Genomic DNA, 15,154 nt, shown 5'->3' with positions numbered 1-15,154 from the left:
TAAGTTAATATTCAGTTTGTAGGATCCTGTGACATTTTCTCTAAAATACAAAATATAAAATCGGACACACACTGACTGGTTAGACTGGTTTCATGTTTCTAGACTTGGATATTAAAATTAAGACACGGTTCAACTTGAACTTTTTCTTTCAAGGCTTCATTAAAGCTCAGAGGACACAAAACAGCCAAATATTACTGGAGCCTTTAAAGGTCCAGTCAGTCAGATTTAAGAGTATTTACTGTCAGAAATGGAAGATAATATTATTCATCAGTATGTTTTCATTTGTGTAGAATCACCTGAAAATAAGACTTGTTGTGTTTTTGGTACCTTAGAATGAACTCTTTATATCTACAGAGGGAGCAGCTCTTCTTCCACGGAGGCCGCCATGTTTCTACAGTAGCCCAGAACGGACAAACCAAACAGTGACTCTACAGAGGGGCTTTTGAATTTTGCACGAGTTTCTGGAGGGGAGAGTGAGACGAGGTGAGACGCCACTAAATAATTATTTTCCATTGAACAAGCTGGGTTTCTGTCAAAACAGCAACAACATTTAGCAGAAATATTGAAAGACAGACAAGAATACAACTGTTACATAACTGTCCCTCCGCTTAACAAAATGCTCTTTTTTACCAGGGAGCTACAATGGAAAAACAGGTCCTGTTTCAGACTCTGAATGAACTGGGACAAGATGAATTTAAGTGTTTCAAGTGGTTCCTGAAAGATGAACGCCTGGAAGACTACTCAACCATCCCAAACAACAGGCTGGAGAACGCAAAGACGTGGGAGACAGTTGATCTGATGACCCAGAACTACACACCTCCTGGAGCTGTGGAGGTGACCAAACGGGTTTTACAGAAAATGAAGAGGAGTGATCTGGTGCTCAGACTGGAACCAAAAGGTCAGTCACAGAAAGACAAAAACATGAAAAGACACCTGTTCAAATGTTGAGTTTAGAGTTTATAAGGGTTTCGAACATGATGATGTCAGCATATGATGGTCACTCCTGTTCTCTATCTGATCCAAGGGAAATATTCTAAACTAAATGTACCAAACATTTGAGAAGCAACAAGCAAGTTACATTTTTTTGGACTGCAAATAAAGTAAAGGCCTCATCATCTGAGATATAACTCAATATTGTTTACCGTCTGTGTCACAGTTCTGCCCAGTTTCCCTTGACCTGTTCTCCATTCCCCCAGTTTCCCTCCTGATTTCCACTCTCCATGCCTCTGCTCCACTTTACCTGCTGGCCACTCCCACCTCATCAGCTCAACTCCATTCACCTGCTGGCACAGCTGCAGCTCATCCACAATCAGCCCTGCCTATAAGCCTCTCCTGCACTCTCACTCTTTACCAGACTGTTCTTCATTATTTCCCTGCAAGACTCTCAAGCCTTTTTTGCTGGATTGTTTTCCTGTTGCCTACCCTGCCTGACTTGAATGTTTCCACAGGTTTGTACTCACCTGATAACACTCACAGAGACACATGCACACATACCTGCACACACTGGAGGTCTTCATGGACCAAAGAGTGAACCTCACCCAAAAAACAACCTGTGTAGCTCAGCAAAGTACACAAAATACAAATACCAATTATGGTTTATAATAAATATGTATAAATAATATATAATAAATTGTCTTTATTGTTTATTGATCACATCCTTTATTGTTTTGTAGTTTGAATGATTTCATTTATTCCCTGTTTTAAATAATATTTGTATATAATTGTATTGAAGAATTGCAGCTACAAATAAAGATTTATTGGTGGAGTTACACAGAAATCACAATCCAACTAATCAGCTGTACAAGATGAAATGATATAACCTACAGAACAGAACACAGAGACATTTAAATAAACACATGGAAGTGAAAAGGTAATTAAATTAACTTAATGAAAGATGAGTAATAAGTCAAACTGTAAATATAACACATAATCTGTGTCTGTCTTTGTGTCAGTAGATGTCAGTGATGTTGGACAGACTCCAGAGAACAGAGGACCTTCCTCCTCTCAGACTGAAGGTAAAGCTGCTGTATTCTCTGCTCTGTACGGAAGCCCTGAAGGACAAACTCTAGTTTAACTTTGAAAAGTTAAAGGTTTAATATGCAACATTTTCTTTAAAAACAGTGTATAGACTCATTTAAACATCATCTGTTTCAATCATCACTGATGATCCATGAGAAGTGTGTGGTGGTAGCTGTATCTGCAGAGGCTCCGCCCCCTGCCTGTATTTCCTTAGTTTTCTCATTATTCTGCTGCTCAGGACACTTTACCAACCTGAAACGTCAGTATTTGATGTCCTGGTATCTTTCTGATGCATTTATGAAGAGCTTGTATAAATCCTACTGATTCTATCATGAAGTGTCAGTAAGTTGTAATTGTTATAAACAGCTGAGAAATAAACATAACAGTTATATAACTGACTGATTGATGATAATTGACTTCAGTGTTTCTAAGAGATTTACCTGCTGAGATATTATTTACATTTGAGTGACGCAACCAGCAGCAGTGAGGCGCCACTTTAATACAAAGTGATGTAACTCAATAAAACTGATATCATGAAAATATTTACTTTTAGATGAATATTGTTATATTTTTTAATAAATATGTTTATATATCACAATAGATTAATTATTATTACAATAATAATTTACAATATACATTATAATCTCAAATTAATCTTATCTCTTACCTTAAATGATCTATAAATGGGAACAGACACAGAATAAACAGGATCTGATCAAATCAGATGTTTCCATCCAGCTGTTTTTATGCACAATCTTAATTTGAACATAAAAAAATCAGGTGGAAACTGTGGAAAGGTGGAAAAAGGTACAAACACTGCAAAACATTTTTGTTTGCCTGAGGAGGAGATGTTGGTGTATCAGTATAAAGAAAATGCAACATGAGGTCATGAATCATGTGACTTAAACGTCACTCAAGATTCTGCTGAAGAGACTAAAACATCAGATGTGTGTGGAGCGAAGAGGAGACTGAAACCTTCATCACATTAATACATGAAACAAACAGAAAAGTCATATTTCATCACACTGTCCTCATGGTTTCCTGTGGTTTAAGGTCTGACTCAGGGTCAGATGTCATCTTGTTCCCTCGTCTCCATTTATTTATTTATTTATTTATGTGAAAAGGGACAATTCACATTAATCACCATTCAAACGAAAGTAAATGCACCTGAGTTAGTTAAAGGTTAGTTTCATCAGCAGTCTCACCCAAGAATAATAAAAATAATACGATATTTACAACAGTTACAATAGTTTAAGACATACAAAACAACGCAAAACAGTTAAACTTCTTTTTCAATGGTTTAATGACACCAAACTGGAGAATTTGTCCCACAAACTATTTTTCACACTGTGCCCACCTCCTCATATTCTTTTAACTGTAGTGGAAAAAAGTTTGTCATGTGGTATTTTTTCATTTTGGTCTCTGGTTGAATCAAGTTATTTCACTCCACCGTCTCCTCCTCAGACTAAAGCTTTGCAGTCTGCAGGAACACTGTAGGAGTGCAAGACGAGCGCAAGATCGTAACTTAACTACAAGCGAGGACGAGTCCTCTGCTGTCAGTTGATCAGCTGTCTGTAACTCTGTCTGTTGATGTTGAGTTAAACCTGTTATCCTGAAAACAAAAGCTCACTGCTCTGAAAACACACTCTGGAGTCAGAGTTCACTGACTGTCTGTCTCACTGCTGCCAGACTCCAAACATATTCTTCAATTGAAGAATTAAAACTATCTGCTGCTTCTAAAAGATTATTAATGATTTCTTATGACTCATAAACAGACAGTAACTAATTGGATGAACATTCAGCATTAATTTGAACTTGTTAACATGAAAGAAGCAAAGAAAAACATTTGTTCTAATCCAGACTAGAAATGTCAAAGGAGAACTTTGCAGCTGCAGCGTTGACCTCAGGTATTTCAACTTCACATGTTTCCTTAATTTCTGATGACTCGTGATAATTTTATGATTTATTACAGGAAATATATTACAGATTTCTCCTTTAACTGATTCCCCAAAAGGAGAGAGAGTGAAGTGAACACATAATGTGCAGTTCTGGGTGGAAAAAAAGGGGGAGGGTGTGAAATAGAGGGTGTGAGCACGTACATGGACGGAAGGAGAAGAGTGAAAGTGATGTTACAGTTTTCAACCAGTAGATGGCAGCAACACCAGCAGCTGCTCAGTGGTCACCAGTCCAGGGCTGTGGTTATATTGGGCAGCTGCTTGGTGTGAATGTTTGAGTGTTGTAAAGTTGGGGTGTATTAAAGAGAATAATGTGCTCAGACATGAACTTAAACTTTGCTGTTACACAATTACAAATCTCTCTTGTTCCACCTGTAACTGTAAAACTCTGTCTGACTGCAGTTTATTTTTTCTGTTTCTGTTTCTGTTTCACAGATGAGATTATTCCAGTACCAGAACCACGACACATCTCATATTACCAACAAAAGCTTCAGTCAAACCTCCAGGATAAGTTTAAGTGTGCACAAGAGGCTAGGATGGATAGAAAGGATAAACAACTTCTGTATAAAATCTACACAGAGCTGTACGTCACAGCTGGAGGTGACGTTCACATCAACAAACAGCATGAGGTCTTACAGATTGAAGCAGCAGTGAAGCCAGCAGATACAGAGACAAAAATTGAACCCAGTGACATGTTCAAACCTCCCTCTGGAAATGAAATATCCATAAGAACAGTGCTGACCAATGGAATCGCAGGAATTGGCAAAACATTTCTTGTGCGCAAGTTTGTGTTGGACTGGGCTGAAAGAAGAGCCAATCAAGATGTGCATCTCATTTTCCCCTTCACCTTCCGCCAGCTGAATTTACAGAAAGGAGAAAAGTTTCATTTGGCAGAACTCCTTCATGAATGTATCAGGGAGACCAGAAGCATCCCAGAAGAAGCTCTTAATTACATCTTTACATCTCTGCAGTCATCAGGAAACACAAACTTTAACAAAAGTAAATTCAAACTTCTGTTTGTTTTGGATGGACTGGATGAGAGCCGCCTTCATCTGGACTGTTCTACCAAACAAAACCAGAACACAGACTTTGATGTGACAGAGTCCACCTCAGTGGATGTTCTGATGACAGAACTCATCAAGGAGAATCTGCTTCCCTCTGCTCGACTCTGGATAACCACACGACCTGCAGCAGTCAATCAGATCCATTCTGACTTTGTTGACATGGTGACAGAGGTCAGAGGGTTCACTGACCCACAGAAGGAGGAGTACTTCAGGAAGAGATTCAGAGAAGAGGTGGCCGACAGAATCATCTCCCACATCAAGACGTCACGAAGCCTCCACATCATGTGTCACATCCCAGTCTTCTGCTGGATCACTGCTACAGTTCTGGAGAAAGTGTTGAAGACCAGAGAGGGAGGAGAGCTGCCCAAGACCCTGACTGAGATGTACACTGAATTCCTGCAGTTTCAGACTCATCAGACAAATGAGAAGTACGACCACAAGGTGACATGTTTAAATAAAACGTGCATTCAGTACATTAAGCCATTAGCAAAACTGGCTTTCCACCAGCTGAAAAAGGGCAACCTGATCTTCTATGAGAAAGATCTGACAGAGAGCGGCATTGATGTCAGTGGAGCCTCGAAGTGTTCAGGAGTGTTCACAGAGATCTTTAAAGAGGAACGTGGGAAGAAGAATGATGAAGACAAGAAGATGTTCAGCTTCGTCCATCTGAGTGTTCAGGAGTTTTTGGCAGCTTTGTATGTGGAGAAATCACTCATCAACAAAAACAAGAATGTGATGTCTGAACCAGGACAAACTGTTGGTGAACGTGTGCGAATGTTTTTCAGCAAAACATCTGTGACAGAGGTCCACAGGTTTGCTATTGACAAGGCCTTACAGAGTCCAACTGGACACCTGGACTTGTTCCTCCGTTTCCTCCTGGGTCTTTCTCTGCAGACCAGACTCCCTCAAGGTCTCCTGAAAAAGGAAAGACACCCACAGACCAATCAAGAAACTGTCAAGTACATCAAAGAGAAGATCAGTGAGAATCTGTCTCCAGAGAGAAGCATCAATCTGTTCCATTGTCTGCATGAACTGAATGATGGTTCTCTAGTGGAGGAGATCCAACAGTACCTGAGTTCAGGAAGTCTCTCCCCAGATAAACTGTCTCCTGCTCAGTGGTCAGCTCTGGGCTTCATCTTAGGGTCATCAGAAAAAGATCTGGACGTGTTTGACCTGAAGAAATACTCTGCTTCAGAGGAGGTTCTTCTGAGGCTGCTGCCAGTGGTCAAAGCCTCCAACAAAGCTCTGTAGGTTCACAGATAATGCAGATAATAATGTCATCACATGTGGAGTTTAATTGTGTCTCCACAGATTAATGCAGTCATGAAATGAAAAAAAATCATCATCACATTGTAGTTCACTTGAGGCAAAAATTATTGTGATCACAGAGATGTGACTATAATTTTAGAAATGTTCATCAGTTGCTGTTAGATCCCAGTAATATACACAATAAAAACACTAATCATGGAAAAATAAGGGCAGTCATAGAAATGTGTTTTATTATATTGTAGACAACAGAAACAGTCTCAGTGTTTGTCTTTATCTCTAACTCTCCTTCAGGCTGAGTGGCTGTAATCTGTCAGAGAGAAGCTGTGAAGCTCTGTCCTCAGTCCTCAGCTCCCAGTCCTCGAGTCTGAGAGACCTGGACCTGAGTAACAACGACCTGCAGGATTCAGGAGTGAAGCGTCTCTCTGCTGGACTCCAGAGTCCACACTGTAGACTGGAGACTCTCAGGTCAGGATTTATTTTCTGTTTAACAGAGGAGCATTTAAATGTTACTTGACATACAAGTTAATGTCTATTAAAAAAGATCCCCAACATCTACTGGATTTCACTTCTAGATTAAACTCACATAGAACAAACAGTTTCTTCTGACAGACTTTCTGGAAATGACTGTCTTTGTGAAAATGTCTGAAATTTTTTTTTCCATTAACAATGGATCAAATGACTATATGTAATATAAAAGATGATCTTCCAGATGACTGATTTGTTTCTACGACACACAACTTAACTGTGTCAGTCAGTGTTTCAGTCTCACTGCTCTCATCAGCTTGGGGCGACACGGTGGTTCAGTGGTTCACACTGTTGGCTCACAGCAATGTCTCAGCGTACTCTGGCTTCCTTCCACAGACCAAAGACCTGCAGGTTCATAATAGCTGCTTATAACAGGTTGATTGGCAACTGTAAATTGTCCGTAGGTGGACATGATTGGTTGTTTGTCTCTATGTGTCAGTCCTGTGATGAACTGGTGACTTGTCCAGGGTGAACCCCGCCTCTCGCCCAGTGTCAGCTGGGATAGGCTCCAGCTCTATGGATCATCTGTGTGTTTTTCAGCAGCTGCAGGCAGCGGTTTTCATCAAACAAGCTGTGATGAAGCCACTGTACACTACCTGTCCAGCAGCAAACAGCAGAGAGACACAGTTAGAGACTGTGGCTGGTAAAGAAGGTGGAACATCCATCCATCCATTGTCTTCCGCTTATCCGGGGTTGGGTCACGGGGGCAGAAGTCTGAGCAGGGACACCCAGACTTCCCTCTCCCTGGACACTTTCTCCAGGTGTTCCGGAGGGACCCCAAGGCGTTCCCAGGCCAGCCGAGTGACATAGCCCCTCCAGCATGTCCTGGGTCTTCCCTGGGGCCTCTTCCCAGTGGGGCATGCCCGGAACACCTCCCCAGGGAGGCGCCCAGGAGGCATCCGATATAGATGCCCTAGCCACCTCAGCTGACTCCTCTCGACGTGGAGGAGCAGCGTCTCTACTCCTCACCCTATCTCTAAGGGAGCGCCCTGCCACCCTGCGGAGGAAACTCATTTCAGCCGCTTGTATCCGAGATGTTGTTCTTTCGGTCATGACCCAAAGTTCATGACCATAGGTGAGGGTAGGAACGTAGATTGACCGTAAAATCGAAAGCTTCGCTTTTCGGCTCAGCTCCTTCTTTCCCACGACAGACTGGCGTAACGATTACTGCATTACTGCTGCCGCCGCACCAATCTGTCTGTCAATCTTGCGTTCCATCCTCCCCTTACTCGTAAACAAGACCCCAAGATACTTGAACTCCTCCACTTGAGGCAGGGCCTCTTCTCCGACCCGGAGTGAGCAAGCCACTTTTTTCCGGTTGAGAACCATGGCCTCGGACTTGGAGGTGCTGATTCTCATCCCAACTGCTTCGCACTCGACCGCAAACCGCCCCAGTACATGCTGAAGGTCCTGGTTCAAAGGAGCCAACAGGACAACATCATCTGCAAAAAGCAGAGATGAAATCCCTCCGGCCCCTGGCTGCGCCTAGAAATTCTGTCCATAAAAATAATGAACAGAACCGGTGACCAAGGGCAGCCCTGCCGGAGTCCAACATGCACCGGGAACAGGTCTGACTTACTGCCGGCAATGCAAACCAAGCTCCTGCTCCGATCATACAGAGACCGTACGGCCCTTAGCAGAGGGCCCCGAACTCCATACTCCCGAAGCACCTCCCACAGAATGCCACGAGGGATACAGTCGAATGCCTTCTCCAAGTCCACAAAACACATGTGGACTGGTTGGGCAAACTCCCATGGACCCTCAAGCACCCTGCGGAGGGTATAGAGCTGGTCCAGTGTTCCACGACCAGGACGAAAACCGCATTGTTCCTTCTGGATCTGAGGTTCGACTATCGGCCGAATTCTCCTCTCCAGTACCCTGGAATAGACTTTACCAGGGAGGCTGAGGAGTGTGATCCCCCTGTAGTTGGAGCACACCCTCCGGTCCCCCTTCTTAAGTAGAGGGACCACCACCCCGGTCTGCCAGTCCAGGGGCACTGTCCCCAACTGCCACACGACGTTGCAGAGGCGTGTCAACTAAGACAGCCCTACAACATCCAAAGACTTGAGGTACTCAGGGCGGATCTCATCCACCCCCGATGCCTTGCCACTGAGGAGCTTCCGAACTACCTCAGTGACTTCAGCTTGGGTGATGAATGAGTCAACCTCTGGGTCCCCAGCCTCTGCTTCCTCTACGGAAGGCGTGTCAGTGGGATTGAGGAGATCCTCGAAGTATTCCTTCCACCGTCCGACAATATCCCCAGTCGAAGTCAACAGCTCCCCACCACCACTGTAAACAGTGTTGGCAGGGTACTGCTTCCCCCTTCTGAGGCGCCGGACGGTTTGCCAGAATCTCCTCAAGGCCGACCAGTAGTCCTCCTCTATGGCCTCCCCGAACTTTTCCCATACCTGAGTTTTTGCTTCCACAACCACCCGGTCCGCAGCGGGCTTGGCCTGCTGGTACCCGTCGGCTGCCTCAGGAGTCCCATGAGCCAACCAAACTCGATAAGACTCCTTCTTCAGCCTGATGGCATCCCTTACCTCGGGTGTCCACCACCGGGTTTGGGGATTGCCGCCGCAACAGGCACCGGAGACCTTACGGCCACAGCTCCGAATGGCCACGTCAACAATGGAGGCAGAGAACATGGTCCATTCGGACTCGATGTCTCCAGCCTCCCTCGGGATCTGGTCAAAGCTCTCCGGAGGTGAGAGTTGAAGACCCCTCTGACAGATGGTTCCACCAGACGTTCCCAACAGACCCTCACAGTAAGTTTGGGCCTGCCAAGTCTGTCCAGCTTCCTCCCCTGCCAGCGGATCCAACTCACCACCAGGTGGTGATCAGTTGACAGCTCAGCCCCTGTCTTCACCCAAGTGTCCAAGAAATACAGCCGGAGGTCAGTTGACATGACCACAAAGTCGATCATTGACCTCCGACCTAGGGCGTCCCCGTGCCACGTGCACTGGTGGACACCTTATGCTTGAACATGGTGTTCGTTATGGACAAACTGTGACTAGCACAGAAGTCCAATAACAGAACACCACTCGGGTTCAGATCGGGGGGGGGGCGTTCCTCCCAATCACGCCCCTCCAGGTAACACTGTCACCACCCACGTGAGCATTGAAGTCCCCCAGCAGAACGACGGAGTCCCCAGTCGGAGCACTCTCCAGCACCCCTCCCAAGGTCTCCAAGAAGGCCGGGTACTCTGCACTGCCATTCGGCCCCGAAACGACAGTGAGGCACCTTTCCCCTACCTGAAGGCGCAGGGCGACAACCCTCTCATTCATTGGGGAAAACTCCAACACATGGCAGCTGAGCTGGGGGGCTATAAGCAAGCCCACACCAGCCCGCCTCCTCTCACCATGGGCAACTCCAGAGTAGAAAAGAATCCAGCCTCTCTCAAGTAGTTGGGTTCCAGAGCCCCGACTGTGCATGGAGGTGAGCCCGACTATCTCTAGCCGGTACCGCTCAACCTCCTGCACTAGCTCAGGCTCCTTCCCCTCCAGCGAGGTGACATTCCATGTCCCCACTGTGAGATTCCATGTCCTGGGATTGGGTCGTCGGGGCCCACGACTGCTACCTAAATCGCATAGCATCAGCCCCTTCTGAACCCTCCCATGAGTGATGGGCCTACGGGAAGGCGGGCCCATGTCGCTCCTTCAGGCTGGGCCCGGCCAGGTCCCGTGGGCAAAGACCCGGCCACCAGGCACTCGCCTGCGAGCCCCGACCCCAGGCCTGGCTCCAGGGTGGGGCCCCGGTAACGCCAATCTGGGCGACGTGAACAACCCTGGTGTTAAACACTTCATCGGGGGCTTTGGAACCGCTATTAGTCTGATCCATCACCTAGGACCTGTTTGCCTTGGGAGACCCTACCAGGGGCAACAAGCCCCCGACAACATAGCTCCTAAGATCATTTAGGTTCACAAACCCCTCCACCATGATAAGGTGGCGGTTCAAAGAGGTGTAACATATAGCAGCTAAAGAGCAGCACAGATTTCAAGATATTTTTCTGATCTCACAGATGTCTGATGTCTGCCCACAATGATTAAGAAGGTTTTGTTTTGGGCTAAAAGCAACTTTACTGTGTCTCCAGTCTGTCAGGCTGTCTGATCACAGAGGAAGGCTGTACTTCTCTGGCCTCAGCTCTGAGATCCAACCCCTCCCATCTGAGAGAGCTGGACCTGAGCTACAATCATCCAGGAGACTCAGGAGAGAAGCTTCTGTCTGCTGGACTAAAGGATCCACATTGGAGACTGGACACTCTGAGGTATGAACACACAACAAGAGCTCACACACTGTTCGTGTGTCACACTGACAAGCTGAGGACTGTTGGTTCACAGTCTGTAGCAGCAACACTGCTGATAACAGTGAAGACAGTAACTGATGTGCTGAGAGTCCCTGAGAGTCCCTGCATCTCACCAGTTACACCAGTATGTCCATGCTGGTCTGCCATCAACTGACCAGTTACACAGCACTACCAACCTGTCTGCTCACCGCTCAACCAGCTACACAAAACTCAACAACTCAACAAAGATCAATCAAATGGATTACTAATTGTTTGTTGAATATTTGTGTCCAAGTTGTTGAATGTTTGTGTAACATATGTTGAGTATAATGTTTGATGAATTATCACCTAAACTCTATAGATAATCTGTGAAACATCTGCAGATAAACTGAAACAGTTGAATTGTTGAAATGTTACAAATACTCTCTAAACTATCTGTAGGTGGACTATCCAAATAAAGTCTTACTCAATAGATAATTAAAGAAATCAATTATTAATAATAATAATCCTCAACAAATAAACAGATACATATAAACAGTGACATGTTCCAAGTGCATCATTTGACGTGTGTGAAATGATGGTCTGGTCTGTTTGATTGTGTTTGTTCAAAGAATAAATTGATGACATCACTATTTCACCTTGTTTTTTTCCATGGTTGTCTGAACCTCTTAAAGGAGCAGTCTGTAGAATTTGAGGCTCAATCACACTCAAAGTGATAATTGACTTTATTTGAACTTTATTTATTGAGGGGAGTTTTACTGAGAGCAATGCTCTCTTTTTCAGGAACGTCCTGATCACATTCACACAGTTACACACATTCACAGCTGGAAGCTGCCCAGTACAACCACAGTCTGATCTGCCGGCCAGAGCAGCTCCACTGGAGCAGTTGGGGTTCAGCGTCTTGCTGAAGGGCACCTCAGTGGTGGTAATGAGGGAGGGGCAAGAGCTGCTCTTTCAATTTCTCCACCCAGATTTATCCTGCTGACGACCTCCAGGACACAAGCTTGTTTCTCAAACCTTTAGGTCACCACTGCCCCAACATTTCTGTTGACCACTGAATTAAAGACACTAGAAATTATATTTTTATCTTTTACTGTTTTATTGTCTTGATGTTTTGGATGTTTCCTTCTTGTCTGACCTTTTTATTCTTTGACTGTTTTCTTCTGAGTATTTGATGTAAAGTTGAACTGAGTCTGTGTGTGAAATGTGTTTTATAAATGCAGCTGTTTTGTCTTCATGGTGGATCTGAGTGAAGGTTTATGAAGATCATTGATGAAGAAGCTTCTGAAGGTTCATTCTGACTTTGTTTCTTCCTCCAGGGTGGATCATGGTGGAGAGCAGAGGCTGAAACCTGGTCTGAGGAAGTGTAAGTGTGTGTTCACTGTGATTCATGAAAACAAGATGTTAGATGATAAACTGCTGCTGTGTTGTGTCTCGTTCTCTCCATCAGATGCCTGTGAACTCACAGTCGACACAAACACAGTAAACACAAACCTCAAACTGTCTGACAACAACAGGAAGGTGACATGTGTGAGAGAGAAGCAGCCATATCCTGATCATCCAGAGAGATTTGAGTACTGGCAGCTGCTGTGTGGAAATGGTCTGACTGGTCGCTGTTACTGGGAGGTCGAGTGGAGAGGAGGGGTTTATATATCAGTGAGTTACAGAGGAATCAGGAGGAGAGGAGACAGTGATGACTGTTTGTTTGGACAGAATAATCAGTCCTGGAGTCTGAGCTGCTCTGATGATGATGGTTACTCTGTCTATCACAATAACAGAAGAACAACCCTCCCCTCATCCTCCTCCTCCTCCTCCTCCTCCTCCTCCTCCTCCTCCTCCTCCTCCTCCTCCTCCTCTGTCTCTCACAGAGTAGCAGTGTATGTGGACTGTCCTGCTGGCTCTCTGTCCTTCTACAGAGTCTCCTCTGACACACTGATCCACCTCCACACCTTCAACACCACATTCACTCAACCTCTTTATCCTGGATTTAGAGTCTGGTACACTTTGTCTGGTTCTTCAGTGTCTCTGTGTTCACTGTAGGAGGGAGACACACACACACACACACACACACACACACACACACACACACACACACACGCACGCACACATACAGTGTCATTCAGGTTTTTGAAGCGAAGTTTCAGTTTTAGATTTTCTGAACTTTGTAATCTAATTTTTTTTTCTCACATAAATAAACATGTCTATACAATAAAATCAGGTTCTACACACATAAATGATGAAAAATGTGATTTTATTATTGGACAGATCAAATCAAACCAATCATTTTATTTTGTTCAAATCAGATTCTACAGTTTTTATAAATGTGAGGTTGTTATAAAATGTTTGACGTTAGTTGTGTAATGTATCTGAGCTCTGAGATCTCTGTATCATCTCTTCTCATGTAACGTGTGTCTGAATGATAAATGCTGTGATCTGATCATATCTTTGATGTAACGTGTTTTATATTTTATTCTGTTCTCAAATATTCAATAGAATATTGTTAAAAAATCAGAAATACTTTATTGAGTATTGAATCATTGATTTATTGAACTTTATATTTAAAATGTGTTAAAAGCTTCAAAATGTAAAACTAACAATACCTACTGATAACATCAGTGTAAAAATATTCTCTTATAATCACCTTTGTTTTAAAATCAATTATTTATGAAAATGTTGGACCTTTAAAATTGTGTCCCAGATTTCCAACAACTCTACATCAACTTTAATCAGGCATAAAAAGGGTCAGCTATACCCTAAGGACCCCTGTCTCACTTCCTGGTTTATAAAAGGTGGGAATACAAACACTGGTAAACTTTCTATTTTTAGATCAATTCATTCAATAATATTTCTATCAGATGTGTCTCAACCATAACATGTCGACTCTGTAGTCCTTCTAAATCAAAGATCAATAAGAATTATGGTTTAAAAATGTAGGGCTGTTTTCGACTAAGGATTTTCATAGTCGAACCTTTTTTTTCCCCTCTGTGACTTTTTCTCGTTTCATATACAAGAGTTAAAACACTCAAACTTGGTAGGTTTAACAAATACCTTTATTTAAAGCCATGAACAAAACTGAACTTCAAACTTCACACAAAATAGGAACAAAATGGTTAACAATAATATGCCTAAACCTGCCTTTGCTCAAACCTCTTGGCCCTTTAATGTACAGTTCACACGGGAATCGGGATAAAATAAATAGGTTTAAATATATAAACGAACAGTGCTGGCACTATAGTGCAAAAATTAAATACTAAATGCAATACAATCTCTCTGAATAAAAAACAATCATAAAACAACGAAAAAATAAACATAATAGAAGTCAGAATCTTCGGAAAGTGCACAACATGCAGCAAAAAAGACTGAGAAATATATAGAGAATTGTCACTGAGACGCTCCGGGCGCAGCCTTCAGCTTAGGTTTACACTTAGAGTCATTGTCCCAAACAAAAAATAAAAAAAAAATCCTTCACACACATTAACAGCCCGTGCTCTACTTTGGTTTTCTGATTTTTCTCAAGTTGTGTGCCAGGAAAACCAGCTGGTTTACATTACCCGGGAAAAGTGCGCTCCTTGATTTATTTGCGATGAAACCCGCCTTTGAAAATATCCTCTCAGCTGGCGTGGACGTGGAGGGGATGTGAAATCTTTTCGCAGCTCTTGCCAACCTGGGATATCTGCCCTCATTTTTTTGCCACCACGCTAGAGATAAGCCTCCATCTGAAGCGAGGTCCAGATATCAGTTGTGAAACTGACGGCTTCACAGTCCTGTATTGCCTTGTGTATCTCTGACCGTGTCGTTTGATATTTTGTGTGCAGGACATCCATCACTGTAGCTCTTGTAGGGACAGTGTAGCCAGGCTCAAGTGTGCGCAAGAGTTCTTTAAAACCCTCACCCTCAACAATGCGCACAGGCCTCATATCAAGTGCAATAAACTCCGCAATTTTATCTGTAATATCCCTTTTTCTCTTCTCTGTCAGGGGGGGTCTCAAATCAAGTTTTTTTTGTGTTAGTCTCGGAGCCGCCGCTGATGCTGACGTGCT

The 15,154-nt window shown here is 43.8% G+C and overlaps 1 protein-coding gene across 1 annotated transcript; it reads left to right on the top strand.

Moving 5' to 3' along the window:
* Positions 1-343: 343 nt before the first annotated feature.
* LOC146329376 (protein NLRC3-like) lies at positions 344-14,077 on the top strand. The gene is made up of 8 exons (XM_084714616.1): positions 344-483; positions 634-898; positions 1,956-2,015; positions 4,410-6,285; positions 6,599-6,772; positions 10,923-11,096; positions 12,434-12,480; positions 12,565-14,077. Exons 2-8 carry the CDS (start codon positions 643-645, stop codon positions 13,152-13,154), a joined length of 3,177 nt encoding a protein of 1,058 aa, XP_084570742.1. The 5' UTR covers positions 344-483; positions 634-642; the 3' UTR covers positions 13,155-14,077.
* Positions 14,078-15,154: the final 1,077 nt, after the last annotated feature.

This window comes from Lutjanus erythropterus, chromosome 3 (genome assembly GCF_056507025.1).
Source record: "Lutjanus erythropterus isolate fLutEry1 chromosome 3, fLutEry1.hap2, whole genome shotgun sequence".
Taxonomy (NCBI): Eukaryota; Metazoa; Chordata; class Actinopteri; order Lutjaniformes; family Lutjanidae; genus Lutjanus; species Lutjanus erythropterus.
This window is presented reverse-complemented; position numbering and strand designations above follow the sequence as displayed.

What these genes read in the sequence shown, in the direction of transcription:
- LOC146329376 (XM_084714616.1), top strand. Translation starts at nt 643, where the DNA reads ATGGAAAAACAGGTCCTGTTTCAGACTCTGAATGAACTGGGACAAGAT. An exon ending in GCTCAGACTGGAACCAAAAG is followed by an intron (nt 899 to 1,955) that starts GTCAGTCACAGA and finishes TTGTGTCAGTAG; the next exon opens with ATGTCAGTGATGTTGGACAG. An exon ending in TTCCTCCTCTCAGACTGAAG is followed by an intron (nt 2,016 to 4,409) that starts GTAAAGCTGCTG and finishes TCTGTTTCACAG; the next exon opens with ATGAGATTATTCCAGTACCA.